Source organism: Eutrigla gurnardus (assembly GCF_963514095.1).
Source record: "Eutrigla gurnardus genome assembly, chromosome: 24".
Lineage (NCBI taxonomy): Eukaryota > Metazoa > Chordata > Actinopteri > Perciformes > Triglidae > Eutrigla > Eutrigla gurnardus.
This window is the reverse complement of record NC_139935.1, coordinates 2,703,534-2,720,745: the sequence shown is the minus strand read 5'-3', so window position 1 is coordinate 2,720,745 and position 17,212 is coordinate 2,703,534. Positions and strand designations below refer to the sequence as shown.

The 17,212-nt window shown below is 49.7% G+C and overlaps 3 protein-coding genes across 3 annotated transcripts; all 3 read left to right on the top strand.

Annotated features, from left to right (window-relative positions):
- Nucleotides 1-157: 157 nt before the first annotated feature.
- LOC311009846 (uncharacterized protein) lies at nucleotides 158-2,725 on the top strand. Its single transcript, XM_084004269.1, has 9 exons — nucleotides 158-459; nucleotides 822-1,013; nucleotides 1,093-1,215; nucleotides 1,283-1,515; nucleotides 1,599-1,736; nucleotides 1,815-2,002; nucleotides 2,079-2,158; nucleotides 2,237-2,320; nucleotides 2,417-2,725. Exons 1-9 carry the CDS (start codon nucleotides 453-455, stop codon nucleotides 2,557-2,559), a joined length of 1,188 nt encoding a protein of 395 aa, XP_083860395.1. The 5' UTR covers nucleotides 158-452; the 3' UTR covers nucleotides 2,560-2,725.
- Nucleotides 2,726-2,913: 188 nt separating this feature from the next.
- Nucleotides 2,914-9,230, top strand: LOC311010038 (uncharacterized protein). The gene is made up of 16 exons (XM_084004518.1): nucleotides 2,914-3,145; nucleotides 3,701-3,867; nucleotides 3,946-3,970; nucleotides 4,050-4,163; nucleotides 4,253-4,393; nucleotides 4,579-4,667; nucleotides 4,793-4,913; nucleotides 5,082-5,623; nucleotides 6,147-6,342; nucleotides 6,547-6,710; nucleotides 6,784-6,808; nucleotides 6,901-7,014; nucleotides 7,416-7,562; nucleotides 7,909-8,027; nucleotides 8,221-8,341; nucleotides 8,421-9,230. The coding sequence occupies exons 1-16, from the start codon at nucleotides 3,058-3,060 to the stop codon at nucleotides 9,011-9,013; spliced, it is 2,766 nt and encodes a 921-aa protein (XP_083860644.1). The 5' UTR covers nucleotides 2,914-3,057; the 3' UTR covers nucleotides 9,014-9,230.
- Nucleotides 9,231-9,351: 121 nt separating this feature from the next.
- LOC311010037 (uncharacterized protein) lies at nucleotides 9,352-17,126 on the top strand. Its single transcript, XM_084004517.1, has 18 exons — nucleotides 9,352-9,493; nucleotides 9,583-9,746; nucleotides 9,856-9,880; nucleotides 10,072-10,185; nucleotides 10,273-10,410; nucleotides 10,990-11,105; nucleotides 11,246-11,366; nucleotides 11,442-12,052; nucleotides 12,150-12,153; nucleotides 13,108-13,341; nucleotides 13,993-14,153; nucleotides 14,408-14,432; nucleotides 14,606-14,719; nucleotides 15,001-15,132; nucleotides 15,424-15,692; nucleotides 15,785-15,902; nucleotides 16,015-16,202; nucleotides 16,613-17,126. The coding sequence occupies exons 1-18, from the start codon at nucleotides 9,433-9,435 to the stop codon at nucleotides 17,033-17,035; spliced, it is 3,018 nt and encodes a 1,005-aa protein (XP_083860643.1). The 5' UTR covers nucleotides 9,352-9,432; the 3' UTR covers nucleotides 17,036-17,126.
- Nucleotides 17,127-17,212: the final 86 nt, after the last annotated feature.

Below are 17,212 nucleotides of genomic sequence, written 5' to 3'. Positions count from 1 at the left end.
ATTTCCGTTTTGCACCACAATAAACGTTATTATTTGTCCATAAAAATAACAAATAACAATATATTACTGACGTTTTATAGAGGATTTGTTCGCTGAACGCTGTTTGTAAGCCTGGCAGCCTGAACTCAGGGCTAGAAAGCCTTCAATTCTTTGAGTTGACCTACATCGACCGCCGTACTGCGGAACCATTGACGACAAAAACAAACGTCCAGCTTTTCATAACACGTTTTTAAAACTTCTTAATAAACTAATAACTAATAACTGTACAAACATGTTTATGCCCAGAATCCAGCTGTAACTGTAACCTGCTACAGCAAGCAGCTCGTCATGTTTTCTAGCTGGTGCTAACCTAAGCTACTTCCTGTAGCCGTTTTGTAACAGTGATAAACTTATGCATACGTTTACATGTTTTGGCATTAAGTGCCGAGAACCGTTGAGGGTCCACGAGCTCCATGAAAGGTGAGGAGACAAATAACACGAAGTTCGGCTCAAATATAGAGATTATAACACGAAATTCGCCTGAAATATAGAGATTATAACATGAAGTAGTGCTGCTAAAATATAAAGATTCTAACATAAAATTCGCCTTAGATCTAGAGATTATAACATGAAGTTCTGCTGCTAAAATATAGAGATTATTACTCAATGTTCGCCTTATAATCTCTATATTTAACATACAGTTCGCCTTAAATACAAATTCTAACATGAAATTCGTCTGAAATATAGAGATAATAACATGAAGTTCGTCTGAAATATAGAGATAATAACATGAAGTTCTGCTGCTAATTAGAGATTATTTTTATTATGTCTGCCGTCCTCAGGCGAGATGACTCTGACACGGCGAGCAGTGAGCGATGCATTGTGGGCGATGTGTGCAGCCGACTCCATGTCCATGCCTGTCCACTGGTACTATGATGTGGACGACATCAGGAGGGACTTCGGAGGCTGGATATCCGGCTTCAGGTCGCCCAGAGACCGGCACCCGTCCAGCATCCTCAGCCTCTCCAACACCGGTACCGAAACCTGGACCACGTTGAGTCCTGGAGAGGTGGTTGTGTGTTGGTTCTGATCTTCCCCGTCTGTGTGTTGCAGCCGGTAGCGGTCGGACCGCTTGGGCGTCTGGCGCCAGGCGACCCGACGTGGTCGGGAGCGTGATCCTCCACGACAAGCTGGAACTGTGGAAGTCCTCTAACGGCTCTGTCCACTACCACCAAGGTACTGCTGACTAGTCCCGGTAGCGGTCTTGAGTTCTGATCCTGACTTCTGTGCTTGTGGTCTCTAGGTCTTCAGGCCGGAGACAACACCCTGAATGTGCTGTGTTCCCTCCGAGCCGCCCGCTCGCTGGTAGCCGGGCGCTTCGGCGACGTCTCTCGGCCGGACGCCCGCGCTGCCGTCCTGGCGGACTACGTCCACTTCCTGACCACGGCCGGCTCCCACCGGGACACCTATGCCGAGTCCTCCCACCGCTCCTTCTTCTGCAGCTGGCAGGATGGCCGGCCCACCGAGCCCCGGCAGGTAAAACCCACGCACCCCGACCCGACTGTCAGCCGGTCTTTGTCTGCTGGACTCTGGTCTCCTGGACTCTGGTTGTGTTTCAGGTTCTGGCGTTTGCAGAAAACCGATGCAGGCAGTTGATGAGCTCTTCCTCCCATGACAGCCAGCTGGATGCCATCGGCTGCCTTCCCATGATCCTCCCCTTCGTCCTGCTGTCTGCCTCGGCCAATCAGGAGCAAGCTGTGGGTGTCACCTCCACAGGTAGCGTCGAGTTCTCAGACAACGTTGTTGATTCTAACCCCCCTGAATCTGGTCTCCAGGTCTCAGCGGCGGTGGAGTTCGTGAAGCTCACCCACCCCCACCCGAGGGTGCCCCGCTACGTGTCCATTTACAGCCAGGCGCTGCACGCCGTGTTGGGTGGCGCCGGAGTCCGGCAGCAGGCGGAACATGCTCTGAGGACCCTGGACGCCTGGGAGACCTGCCAGACCTTCATCCGCAAGGCCGCCAGGTTACCAGGAGCTCAGACCAGCAGGCCCCCAATCAATCAATGGGTCCATCAATCAACACTTCTGTGATCTTTGCAGGTTCCCGTTGAGGTCTGACGAGGGTCTGCGGGTCCATCAGAGCGCCGTGAACCAGCTGGGTCTGGCCTGCTACACGAAAGGTGAACCTGTCTGATCGTGTGACGTGTGTCATGTGACCACCGGCTGAGGTCTGACTGCTGTTTCTTGTCGACCAATAGGAGCCCTGTCCAGCTTGTTCTATCTGGCCCATGAGTTTGCCGCCGACCTCCCCGGAGGAATCCTCGCCAATGCCAACTGTGGAGGTTCGTAGCAGGTTTTTTTCCATGCGTCACGTTTTCCCGCCTCCACGCAGTTCCGCCCAGCTGTTTCCTGTTCCGACCAGCTGTTTCCTGTTCCAGGTGAGAACTGCAACCGCGGGGCGGCGCTGGGAGCCCTGCTGGGGGCCGCGGGGGCCTACGGTGGGGCCGGGGTCCCCCAGGACTGGAGGGACGAGCTGAGGGACGCCCGGGAGTTCATGCCCCACATCCTGCAGGACATTTAACAAAATAAGACAGCTATTTAAATATTTCCCAAGATTCAGTCTGATTGCTGTGTTTGTTTGGAAATAAAATATCAGAATGAAATACTAAATGCTCTTCTTTAAGAATGTGTGATGTATTAAATGTGATTAATCTGAACAAAACTAATAAAATGTTAATTTATACGAAGTGAGGGCTTTTATTTTGAAGGGTTGCCTTCAGACCCTCAGAGGTAAACGTTGTACTTTGTGTGATTTTATAAAAGTACTACAGTTATGTGATGCAGTACTGTGTAGTACACAGTAGTTCATCCTGCATACTTGTACTTCTAAGTACATCAAGGTGATACTGCTGTACTCTAACTCTCTGGAGGGTCTGACTACTTCAAACTGAGTACTTTATTGACGGACTCAGAAAATCATTGGACATCTTGTGGTGTGTAGTTGTGTGTAGTGTGTACTGATGCGGTATTTGTACTCGGAGGAGGTCGTGTGTTTTTCTGAACTTTGATCAGAACAAACATGGCGTCTGTCAGCAGAGAAACACGGCGACTCTTCTTCCTACGTCTCCTCATCGCCTCCATCCCAGCATGCACTGGGCTCCCTGAAGGTCAGTCCCGTCTTCTTCTTCTATCCTGTACAATCAAGAGCCAGAGTTGAAGTCCTCCGAGCTCCTGCTCGAGTTACGTTGGCATGTTAACTAAGCTGGCTAAGCGATGAGGCGTTTGGCGGTTATGTGTTTTCAATGTAGGGTTTACTGTCCCGTGTCTTAGCAACAATCGTTAGCTTAGCATAGGTGGAGCTGAGACATCGTCGCCCACAGCTCATATTTAAAGGGCCAGTTTGAGTTTGGTTTGTCCCTTCTGGGCTAACGTAGCGACCAGCTCTCGACGTAGATGTCTCGTTTTGAGGTCCAAAAAAAACACTAAAGAAAACATTTATTCTGTCAACAGGTCCACCTTAATGTAACAAACAAAACAACAAAGAGTCATCACGTCATAGCCTAGCGTCACCTAGCAACCACATTCCTGAAATGGCGGCTATTTACGTGATGAATCAGAAACATAATAGAGAACGAGACAAGAACCTGATCAGGATTCAGTCGCCCTCTAGTGGCCACAGCAGGTAGCTCACCATGGACGTCTCTCTTTCTGCGTGTTCAAAGGCGACGTGTTTGTGAGCCAGCCCGAGGCCAGCGTGTTTCTGCACCGCCACCGCCGGGCCAACTTCCTGTTCGAGGAGCTGCGGCGTGGAGACCTGGAGCGCGAGTGTCTAGAGGAGCGGTGCTCCTACGAGGAGGCAAAGGAGATCTTCGCTCTGCCTCAGCAGCTGGTTGGTGGAGACATGATCAAGTGATCTGTCCTGCGTGGTGTGTGTGGCACTAATGCATTGTGTTGTCTCTTTATCCAGGAGGCCTTCTGGCGGCTCTACACAGGTACGTCACAGGTACGTTACATCATCCCCCACTGGCTGCACCACACTGTCAGGTGCTCACATGCTCCTTCCTGTTTCAGCGGTGGACGCCTGCCTGTCGTCTCCCTGCCAGAACGGGGCGACCTGCACCCGCCAGGTCGACACCTACGCCTGCAAGTGTCCACCTGGTTTCCATGGAAACAACTGTGACAAAGGTAAACACCACACCTCTATGACCACCCGCTGTTTGACAAGGTGGCGACCAACAACGGCGTGTCCGATTCTCGTCTCTGACTCCACGCAGCCCGCCTGACCTACCACGGCTGTCGCTATAGAAACGGAGGCTGTGAACAGTTCTGCCGACAGTCTCCCGACCGCTCGCATGTCTGCTTCTGCGCTCCGGGATATCGCCTGCATCAGGATGGCAGTACCTGCGAGCCCAAAGGTCAGAACCACCTAGAAACCGACTACCTACCAGTTTGAAAACTCCAGCAAGCACAGTGGACTTAGTAATCTCCTGGGAACGTCTCAGTAGCTACATGGCTACACGTTAGCAACTACAAACATGGTGATTCCAGCAGGAAGCTACGTCTTGAGTAAAGGTGTGGTTTCCTTGTATCTCCGGTCCAGATGCCGTGGCCTGTGGAAGACCTCTGACACACTTTGCCCCCAGGGTTGTTAACGGGATTATTTGCCCCAAAGGACACTGTCCGTGGCAGGTGAGTCCATGTACAGAATAAGTCCAGGTACAAATCTGCTTGATGAATGTTGTTTATGATACGTACATGTTCAGAAAGAAGTGCTGTATGTGATTTTGTTATAATATTAATTCCTGCTGGTTCAGGCTCTGCTGACGGAGCAAAACCAGTTCATCTGCGGAGCCATCGTCCTGTCGGATCGCTGGGTTTTAACTGCAGCTCACTGTGTCTGGAGGAAGCCTCCCGCCGTCTTCAACGTCACCGTCGGTGAGAGTGCCGGCGTTAGCTTCCCTCCTTCTGATCCGGCCAAGTATTTTCTACATAGTCATTGATGATTTCAACTTGTATTTCTGTGATTAAAACACGAGACCAACGTTTGAGGATGCAGATTCAGTCGGTTGTGTTGATATAAAAGGTCTTGTCCCCCCCGTCCAGGTGAACATGACCTGAACGTGGACGACAAGACGGAGCAGAAGCGGCGGGTGGTCAAAGTGCTAATCCACCACGGCTACAACAAGACCAGCTCCGACAGCGACTTGGCCTTGCTGAAGCTTCACCGTCCCGTCAAACTGGGCCTCTACGTGGTACCAGTTTGCCTTCCTGCTCGGAACAGCTCCTTCAGCCGAACGCTGGCGACCATCCGCCACTCCACCGTCTCCGGTTGGGGGCGTCTGTCGCGGTTCGGTCCCGCCTCCAGAGTCCTCCAGCGGCTGGTGCTGCCGAGGGTCCCCCTGCAGGAGTGCCGCCTCCACACCAAGCTCAACATCACCAGGAACATGCTCTGCGCTGGGCTGAAGTCCGGCGGCCAGGACGCCTGCGAAGGTGACAGCGGCGGCCCTCTGGTGACGCGCTACAAGAAAACCTGGTTCCTGACGGGCGTGGTGAGCTGGGGGAAGGGCTGTGCCAATGAAAACCAGTACGGGGTCTACACCAGGGTCATGAACTTCCTGGGGTGGATCGAGGACATCATGTCCACCGTCTGAAAGTGGTTTAGTTCGACAAACCAAGACGCAAACTCAAAGATATCGTTATAAAGATGAAGATCGTGTTTCGGTTGTCATAACATAATCATACAAATAATGGTGATTTTGTCGTTTGAATGTTTTTGTCAGATTCAAAGTTGAAACTGTGTTTAGCTTGAAAGGGATTCTGTTAACAATGCTTTAATTCTTGTGAACCGGTTCAAATAAAGACAGGTTCTGATAGCATCTTCATGTTTTTTTTGTTTGTTTGTTTGCAGTTGAAAGACGCTGTCGGCGTTCTTGACGCTAACAACAAAGTAGATGCTAATGTGAAGACTGTGTCGGGAATGATTTTTTTAACTGAATCTTCCTGTAGGACATCCAACAGGTTGGACTTGGTTGGAGAAAACAACTGCCTAATTAGAAAAAGTTCAAAATTAAAACATTCGTAAGTGTACGATGGACAGAAACTCTACGAATCTCTTTAAATCTGCTTCATGATGCCGACCTAAACGTGATCTGGTCGTTACCTCCTGAGGGCAAAGAGCTGCATTCAGTCTGCAATATTTGGTCAGATGGGTATTTCCATTGGGAACATGTGATCACGGTGGGGGGGGATGAACCAGACTTTGCACCTTTGGGTCCACAAAGAAGCAGCACAACAGCGACGATGTGGCTGAGAGTCCTCGTCTTCGCCATCTTCTTCGGCTCTTCCGGCTGCAGGCCGGCTTCAGGTGAGGACGTCCACATGTCCAGCTGCAGAACCCACTCGAGTCTAGTCCACTTAGATCTGGAATCTTCCTTTAGGGTGTCTTAGCTTAGCATGCTAGCATTGCTCGTTAGCACTGAACAGTTACTTCAAACTGAACAGGGTTTTTCAGCTACTTCAATCTGATGTAAATGTAGATGAAGCATTCTGTCCGTCCTCTGTTTGGAAGTCTTCCTGGATCCGGATGGAGCCCACAGAGTCCTGGTCCGGACTAGGAGGTACAACTCAGGCTGGTTAGAGGAGCTCCAGAAGGGGGATCTGAAGAGGGAGTGTCTGGAGGAGAGATGCTCCTATGAGGAGGCCCGGGAGGTGTACGAGCACGACGAGACCACGGTCAGACCTGGTTTAATACTGGAACGCTCATCTTTTCCCTTTCAGAATAAATAACATGCGTTTGTTTCCTCAGAACGAGTTCTGGGCCACATACAACCGTAAGAACCCACACATCTTCCTTTAATCTCATACCGCTATATTACACTTTATTACGTGAACATGAAGTGGTCCCGGTGTTGCTGCCCTGCAGGTCCAGACAGCTGTCAGGTGAATCCCTGTCTGAACGGCGGCACCTGTTCATCGCAGGGTTCGTCCTACACCTGCTATTGTCTGCCACAGTTCAGCGGACTCACCTGTCAGAACGGTGAGCATTATGGGCATCAATGTGTGTTGCCACAGTGAAGCCTCGGGGCTCTATTCTTGGTCCGACTTTATTATTATGTCTCGGCTACATGCTACCAGGCTCTCACTTTTATGCAGATGACTCACAGCTGTACCCGACATAAAGAACTGGCAAAACAGGTGGTCAATGATTTTAATTGTCAGTTACTTTATTCTAGTTTGTTGTTAAGACGATACAGCTTAAAATATCTTAAAAATTAAAGTACCGTATTTTGAGTACATTAGGAAACGTTGCTAACGTTACACTTTATTTTACTTGGGGGGGGGAGTTCAGCTTGGCATATTTAATGAAATGTGTATGTGTTGCTCAGGTATCGTATTGGTAGGAAGGCATACACCAAACTCTCTTCATTGTTGTTTTAGAGTACATGGCCGTTCCTGACAGCTGCCTGCTGGAAAATGGAGGCTGCGACCATTTCTGTGACGAAGCCGAGGGAGGAGGAAGGCTGAACTGCTCGTGTGCGGACGGCTACTTCCTGGATGTTGATGGGCAGAGCTGCATCGCGGAAGGTGGGAGGATGATTAGATGGGTTTTCATGACGATAACACAATGTGTTCTGTATACTGCTGGTCCGACAAGGAATATTTTAGACAAAATGTGCGCTGAATCATTTACAGTTACAGGAAGATGGACGGAACATAATTCCGATTTTTTTACATTTATTCTATATTTGGATATATTTCTTTTAAGTGGCATATATATGTGGCATATATATGTGGCAGAAATGCAAAACAAAAGTGGCCCCAGTATCGATCCCTGTGGGACACCAATGTGACCTTAATAGTGTTATAAACACTTCAGTTCTACTTCATATTTTCATTAGAAAATTAACGTTCTACATGTTTGTGGTTTCAGAGTCGATAGCGTGCGGGATGGTTCCCGTCCTGCACGGAGACAACAAATCCGAGCAGCTCGACTCTCGAGCTCGGATCGTCGGGGGAACGGAGTGCCCCAAAGGTGAATGCCCCTGGCAGGTACGCTGAAGTTAAAGGTACAGGTCACCCATTTTACTGTCAGCGGATCAATGCATCTTCAGTTTCATGCGACTAGGTTGTGAGGACGTGTCGAGTCCTGGCCGAACTCCGACCTCTGTGGATATTTGGTGGTTGCAGATGATGAAAACGGCGTCTTCGTCCAAAAACAAAATGTTCCCGCTTGTTGTTACAGGTGTTGCTGGTGTATAAAGGCCGAGGTTTCTGTGGAGGTGTGATTTTCAAACCCACATGGATCCTCACAGCGTCTCACTGCCTGGAGGACACCGACGCTCAGTTCCTGAAGGTGGTTGCAGGTACGAATCCCTCCGTTCACATCAACCAGACTCGTCGGCGCGTTCTAGCCTTAAACCTGGTGAGCTCTTCTTCCACCAGGTGAGCACAACACGGAGGTGGACGAGGGCACGGAGCAGCACATCCAGGTGTCCGAGATCTTCATGCACCAGAACTACGTGAAGAGCACCGCCAACAACGACATCGCCCTCCTCCGCCTTGCCACGCCCATCGCCTACACCACGTACGCCGTCCCGGTCTGCTTGCCGAGGCGCACGCTGGCTGAGCGCGACCTCTGGGCTGTGAGCATGCACACGGTGAGCGGCTGGGGGCGGAGGGGCGAGAACGGGCCCACCTCGCACCTCCTGCGGCGGCTGAAGGTGCCGCGGATCCGGACACAGCAGTGCGTGGATGAGAGCGGGGTGACGCTCACTGAGAACATGTTCTGTGCCGGATACATCGAGGGCCGGCAGGACTCGTGTAAGGGCGACAGCGGCGGGCCCCTGGTGACGGAGTACAAGAAGACGGTGTTCCTGTTGGGGATCGTCAGCTGGGGGAAGGGCTGCGCCCGACCGGGCAACTACGGCATCTACACCCGAGTGGGCAACTACCTGGACTGGATCCACAACCGCACAGCGACGGCGAACCTGCCAACGAACATCAGTGAGGCTTCGATACACAACGAGACCAGCTGAGAGGCGTCTTTATGTCTCTACGTTTCTATTGATTGATGATTTGTGTTCCTTCCTCTTACTACTCGTTTCATAAGTCGAGTTCCCGAGGGTTAGGTTAAGAGGTTAGCGTTGGATCGTAACATGAATACGATGTCATTACTTTTTGTCATCTGGTTGATGTGACTTCTCATGTCAAAGTATGTAAACTGTAATTCTATTAATTTTTTACATGAATAAAACAGCAAAATTATGTTTTTAATGTGTTTGTCTTTAAATGTTCTTGGAGTGTGTACAAGTACTGCAGTACCTCCTGTACTTCTACTGATACTGAAGCTGTAATCTACCAGAGTGTTTACAGAGGGTCAGAGGTTTGGGGGGCGTGGCTTCCGGCAGCCTGAAAACCTTAAAAATCCCTGTTTGTCCAAGTCAGTGAACTCATCATGTTCTTGAGGATCTGCTGCACCATTGGGATCCTGCTGGCGGGTCTCACTGCTGCTGCAGGTACAAACTCTGGAATGCTGATCCGTTTGGGATGAGAACCTTTGTCCTCTGAGCATGGTGGAACCAACCAGGTGGTCTCTTGTTTTCAGTGTTCGTGGAGAAGCGCGAGGCCGACGGCGTTCTGCAGCGGCGGCGGCGAGCGAATAGCGGCTTCCTGGAGGAGCTGAAGAAGGGGAACCTGGAGAGGGAGTGCGTCGAGGAGGTCTGCGACTATGAGGAGGCGCGGGAGGTCTTCGAAGACGACGGCAAGACGGTTAGCTGCTAGCTGTTAGCTGCTAAGAGAACGAGCTTCTGTTGTTTATTTGAGCCGATGGCAGATAAGAATGAAATGTGTAATAAAGCCAGTATTTCTCTTTTAACAGAAACAGTTCTGGCTCACGTATAAAGGTGAGTGACTCTTTAACCTTTGACCCTGATGAATCTCCGTCCACGTTTGTGATCACCATCAGGGTATTGATTCCTCAGTCACAAGTGTGATCAAAGCCCGGCGGCATGTTGAACTTTGTGAAAAACACAAAACTGTTCATCTGTTCGTCGTCGGGGGGGGAGTGTGACCTCATGCTGTGATGTCATCGCAGGTCGTGCCCCCTGCCTGGAGAACCCGTGTCACAACAACGGCTCCTGCGTCTACGAGGAGACGACCTACCGATGCTACTGTCCCGAGGGCTTCGAGGGGCAGTACTGTCAGACAGGTGGGCCACCTCGCTGCAGATGTCATCATGCAGATGTCATCACGCTGATGTCATCTCGCGTAAACTGCATACATTGTTTCTCCACAGCGATCGAAGACCTCCTGAAGTGTTCCTACATGAACGGACGATGTGAACATTTCTGCGACGCTTCGGGAGAGAGACGGCGATGTTCGTGCGCCGCCGGATACAAACTGGGAGACGACGACCGCCGCTGCGTCTCTCAGGGTACAAATACTACACGTATTATAGCTACAGCTGTGTGACTAGCAGGGGGCGGCAGAAACAAATACGATATTCAGTTTATTATCATTGGAAACTACTTCAGAGATTAAACAATGACCAAACTAGTCAACAGCTAATCAATGAATTGATTGTTGAAGCTGCCATTCGACATTGCCTGCTCTGGCCCCTGCCGGTTGTATTTATACTTCTCCACACCTCCAAACATGAAGTACATTTACAAGTAATTGACTTGTAAATCTCCAGTACTTCTATCTTCTGCTACTTTCTACTTGTACTTCATCTCAGAGTAAATATTGTACTTTTACCTTCAACTCAACATAATTTTAACTAATAACTGATTATTATTATGAATTAAACTTCCAGCAGAATATAAAGTCACATTCATAATAACTGATTATTATTATGAATTAAACTTCCAGCAGAATATAAAGTCATAAATCACTTTGTATAATTACTACTTTTACCTGTTGGTACGAGGAGTTTGAAAGGAAGTACAGTAAAGAGAGTATATATCACAGTACTTGCTAGTTTTTGACAGTACTTTGTACTTCCGTGCTGCAGTGGAGTATCCGTGTGGTCAGCTGCCTCCACAGGAACCAGGTCTGAACCAGACTGTGGTGGGTCAGACCAGACTGGTGGGAGGGAACCACTGTCCCAAAGGAGGGTGCCCCTGGCAGGTAATGTGCTGCTATTACCTAAAGGCCTCATCACACTCGAAGCGACACATGCTAGTCCTGTTGTTCACGGTTCATCCTGTGGCTCTGGAGAGTCACCACGGTAACAGTTCATCCTCTCTCCCCCCCCCCCCCCGGATCAGGTTCTGGTCCAGTTAAACGGAAACAGCCACTGTGGTGGCGCTTTGATTAGTCCCGACTGGGTCGTCACCGCCGCCCACTGTATCCATGGCAACAACCCTGAGAACCTCACCGTGGTGGCGGGTAACCAATCAAAACGTTCTGATTGAGTCGCGTTGCTTAGTGACGTCCCGTTTGACCGTCTCTCTCCGTTAACAGGGGAACAGAACCTGGACGTGGAGGAGGGCACAGAACAGAAGATACCTGTCGCCATGGCGATCACCCACGAAGGTTACGTCCCGGCGACGGGCGACAGTGACATCGCCCTGCTGCAGCTGAGTCGCCCTGTCGCCTTGAACCGCCTCACCATCCCCGTCTGCCTGCCGACCCGAGACCTCGCCGAGCGAGAGCTGCTGGCGGTCCGCTACCACACCGTGTCCGGCTGGGGCAAGAGGACCGTGGGGGGCAACGCCGCCGGTCCCGGGGCCCCATCCGCCTCCCCGGTCTCCCCCGTCCTCCGCAGGATGTCCGTGCCCATCATCCAGAACTCCCAGTGCTCTGAGCGGGCCAAGTTCAACTTCACCAGCAACATGCTGTGTGCCGGCTACCTGGAGGGTCGCCAGGACAGTTGCCGTGGAGACGACGGGAGCCCCCTGGTCACACTCTACGGCTCCACTCACTTCCTGACAGGTGTGGTTGGCTGGGGGCAGGGCTGCTCGCACCCGGGGTATTATGGGGTGTACGCCAACATGGCCATCTTCGTGGACTGGGCGGAGGGCACCATGAAGACGGCCAATGAGAAGGCAGCGGAGAAAGCTCTAGAGATGCTAGTGCAAACCCTTGTTTAAACGAAGACCCATTTAGAGTTTCCTGAAACATTAAAGTCTTTGAAAACTTCCTCTTTTACTTTCTGCTGTTTTCGTTCAGAAATGTGAGAATAAATGTGTTCACGTGTATATATATATATATATATATATAACAAGGAAGGAGTTGTTAAAAACGGACTTTTACAGTGTAGTATTAGTACTTCTTCAGTGTGTAAAATACTCTGCAGTTACCTTTTACATCAAAAACACATGACGCAGTACTTTATACAAATCTTCACAGGAGTACACAAAGTATCTCAAACTACAACACTAAAATACCCAAATGATATGATATTCTATCATAAACTTTCTACTTTTGGAACCTCAAGTACATTTTACCAACACTAATTCAGTATTTTTACATCAGATCCATTTTATTCCAGGACTTTTACTTGTAATAGAGGATTTCCAGAATGTAAAGATACTTCGACTGCTGTTAGAAAACTGTGTTAACGACTGAAGATGTTTGAAGCTGAGCAGGTGTATGAAGGTCCTTAAAGCTGCATTCTCCCTGTTGGCCACCAAGGGGCAACTCCTCTCTGGTTGTGTCAAAGTCTATGAGAAAATGGTCTTCTTCAATCCAGCATGATGTTCATTTCATACATTATGGTCCATTTAGAGTCCAACAGACCAGAAAGCAGGGGATGCTTTAGGGGGCGGGGCTTACCTGCTGATTGACAGGTCGCAACCACGCTGTTGTCTGGTCTGAACCATCCGTGTTTTCATCTGCAACACTTTCACTTCATCAAAGTTCATTGGAACGTTTTGGTCCTAAAAATGTTGGGTTGAACTTAGGGTCCGCCCCCTGGTGGTACTTCCGTTGACGGCCAAGAACCAAGATGGTGACGGCCAAAAAACTAAGATGGCGACGGCCAAAATGGGGTAACATCACTATGAGGATGGCTCCTTCTTAAAGGCGGTCTCTGGTTTCAGAACAGAAGACCTATGAAAACAGTGCACTCTGGGACTTGTAGTTAAAGAACCAGTAGTTAAGTAAAGTTGTTGTCTCAGCAGATAAGCGCCATTCCAACATGTGGACACCTCCCCCCCTCTTCCAGCCCTCATACAGGTCGTTGCTCTCTGGACCGCCCCTCCTCTCTCCCTCCTCACTCAGACTCCATTACTTCCTCTCAGCACACTGAGGGTTTCAGGGTTTTTACAGCCGAGCTCACCGTCCATCGGGAACATGTTGTGGTTTCACCGACTGTTCCTCGGCTTCCTGCTGCTCCACCTGGCCGCCAGCGCCCACGTCGGTACGTTTACATCTACACTTTAAGGCATTGAAGGGGGAGAAATAGACGGTGATCGGTGTTGTGGGCGGGAGGGGGGGGGGTTATTGGCGGCTGGCTGGTGACACTTGACCCCTTCCGGTGTTGAGTTTTGACACATTCTTGATTTCTTTGATAATTGAATGCTTACATCTGATTGGACGGACAGAATGCCAGGCTGTTATTGGTTTGGCATTTTCTGGAAACACGGAAGTTCTCCTACAACATGCGTTGCTGGGGTGTTTGGGCTAGTTGACCTGATGATGGATCAGCAAGGTTATGACTGTTTGTCCTCAGGGGAACTTGAATGACGAACCAAACTTCATCTCCATCCATTGAATAGTTATTTCATTTTTAATAAAATACAATTTCAACTTGGTTCACAAAAGGGGAAGTCACCAAAATCATAGTAGTACTCAACCTCTGAGGAATGAATGTATCTACCAATTATTGTAAATCTGGAGACATTTTAGTAAAAACTTTGACCTGTACAAACTGTTTATCACAGCCTGCGGGTGAAAGTTTCACTCTTCCAATGCTAGATCAAAGAGTCAGAGGATCACCAACATCATGAGGGTTCAGCCTCAGGCCGGATCAAAGTGGTAACGATGCGTTTCTGAACACTTTGTCTTGCAGTGTTCTTGGATGGCGAGGCGGCCAATCAGGTTCTGACCCGGCAGAGACGAGCCAACTCCTTCTTAGAGGAACTGAAAAAAGGCAACATGGAGAGGGAGTGTATTGAGGAGCGCTGCCAATGGGAGGAGGCGCGGGAGATCTTCGAAGACGTCGATAAAACTGTATTAACCTCCTGCAACTAAGACAAACAATATTGTAACAAGTCTTCCGTTAGCCGCCTCGGATCGCAAGATCATATGTCCGAGCTTAGCTTAGCTTAACAGGGTGCTCGCCTAGCCAGCTATACTTTAGGAATAATTTGCATTGGAGATATTTCTTGGTGTATTATGTCAGGACCAGGCCAGAGCACCTGCATTAACCCACTGATCTGACCTGAAGTTCATTGAATTCTCTGTTTTTCTGTCTTTTATTTCAGAATGAATTCTGGGCCAAATATATTGGTAAGGTGTTTGTTTTGTGCTCCAAGGTGGCGACATCAGGCACTTTACAAAGAATAGTCTGTTGTTTGGTTAGTTTTTAAATGTCCTGCTTTTGTTAAAGCCTGAAATGTACGAAAGAAAGCAGGTTCTTCTAACCTCACTTCATCTAAGCTCCTCACCGACTTGTCCTGCAGATGGCGACGCATGTTTCTCGATGCCCTGCGCTCACGAAGGACTTTGCAAAGACGGAATCGGTAGCTACACCTGCTACTGCCAGTCCGGCTACCAGGGCTTCAACTGCGAAATCGGTAAGGAGCCGCAATCTCAGCATTCTTTAGCAAAACCTGGAACCCGTTTGAAACAAACGGATCCTCAGTGTTACTGATCATGGCCACAAGGGACCATCCTAGATATCGTAAGAATCCTGTGGTTTAGTCTCGGGGGAGGGATGGTTGGGATTCAGGGTTCATGGATCATGGTTCAACTCTATGAATCTTTGGTTTCTGTCTCACATCGAATACCGATGTTCTAGTCCGTTGTCATCAAAACACCACTCCGCCGGTTTTGACAGTGTTCCCTGTCTTTGCAGTCATTCCGGAGCTCTGCGAGAATAAAAACGGCGGCTGCGAACATTTCTGCAATGTGGAAGGCGTGAACATTCGGTGCTCCTGCGCCGATGGATATTTCCTGGGATCGGATGACAAGTCCTGCGAGTCCAACGGTGAAAGAGACTTAAAACTTAAGAGATTCTGATGTATCGTGGACAGGTTAGGAATGAGGCATCATGTAGATACTTATTAGGCCTCGCCACTCTTGATCATTTTAGACAGAATGCTCCAGGTATCCTAATGAGTCCTAAAGATTTTGGTGAGCCCCTTACCTTTCCTGTAGCACCACTTTCAAGACAAGAAGTCTCAGAATCAAGTGAACATTGCTTTCTTTCCAGAATCAAATCAAGCATCCAACATGGTTCTCTCTCTCTGACCTCTAAAATCCTCATGAACTCTTGCAGAGGCCTTCAAATGTGGCGCCGTCATCTCTGAAAACGTCCGGACTGTTTTCAGATATGTGCGTCAGAACGCAACAGAGGGAAACGCTACCGGGTCAGACCTGACGGACACCAACTCCACTGAGCTGCTCGACACGCCCATACTTTCTGAAAATAGCAGCTTCGGCCAGATTGTGGCAGATGTTTTCGAGGAATGGCAAACCTCTCAGATGGCGAGTATGACCCGCATCGTCAATGGAGAGGACTGTCCACCGGGAGAATGTCCTTGGCAGGTAGAGACACCTTCCGGACATGCTGCTGCTGAGGTTTACGGAAGTCCGTCATTCTGTAACGGTTGGTTCCATGTCCCCTCTTGTCCTCGCAGGCTCTCCTCCTGAACGAGGAGGATCGAGGGTTCTGTGGGGGAACCATTCTCAACGAGTACGTCATCCTGACTGCCGCCCACTGCATGAACCAATCACGCTACATCTACGTCAAGCTCGGTAGGTCTGAGGAACCGATCGCCATCAGGTGAATCAGTCGATGGAGGCTAGGAGTCAGGTGTAGATGGAAGGAGGAGGTGTATTTTCACTCAAATACTTCCTGTGCTTTCAGGTGAGTTTGACGTGTTGGTGGATCACGGGAACGAAGCTACGCACCGGGTGGAAACAATCATCACCCACAACAAATACAAGCCAGACACCTACCACAATGACATCGCACTCATTAAATTGGCCACGCCCATCAAGTTCTCCAGGTTCATCCTGCCGGCCTGCATACCCGAGGCGGACTTTGCTGAAAAGGTGAACTTTCAAACCGCTTTACGACAAAGGTATGTTTGTCGCAAACTCGTTTTTAAAGACATAGTTGAGGATTTGATTAGAAGATCAACACCGCTCTCATGCCTCTACGATAAATATGAAGCCACAGCTGGTAAGCTTGGCGTAGCATACAGGCTGGTCACAAGGGGAAACAGGTGGCCTGGCTCCATCCACGGGTAACAAGCTCCACCTACCTGCACCTTGAAAGCTCACTGATTAACATCTCCTCTTTTCATACAAAAACCATAAAGTGAAAACAGTTGCTGGAGGAATTATTTCTGCTTCCATTCTTTATGCTAAGCTAACCAGCTGCTCATATTTGCTGCAAAGAACATCCCAACACGACAAACGATGCTTTCACGCCACATTTCATTCCTTCTTTCCTCTTGCAGGTGTTGATGCGGCAGCCGGACGGCATGGTCAGTGGTTTCGGCCGGCTCGGCGAAGGTCGGCAGCCGTCCACCATCTTGCAGCGTCTCAGCGTACCCTACGTGGATCGGATGACCTGCATCGAATCCACCCAATTACGCATCTCCACCCGCATGTTCTGTGCCGGCTACGACTCGGTCGCCAAGGACGCCTGCCAAGGCGACAGTGGCGGGCCACACGTCACGCGCTACCACAACACCTATTTCATCACCGGCATCGTGAGCTGGGGCGAAGGCTGCGCTCGCAAGGGCAAATACGGCATCTACACCCAGGTCTCCAAGTACATCCGCTGGATCCACGAGGGCGTCAACGCGCTGATGGCCAAAGAAAAGAGCGACGGCAGGAAGAGGCGGCGCCGCGGCACCATCGAGAGGCTGGTGCTGTAAGACGCGTCGGATTTCATTCTTCTTCAAAGATCATCAAGCGGAGATCAGCCGATCATGTAATCATCACGTTTATGTCCCTAAATAGTCACGTTTACATTACGTTACATTTACCCGATTTAACCGCAAGTCTTAAAGCTGCGTGAATTCATTTGTTTGGCCACTGGGGGGCAGTTGAAC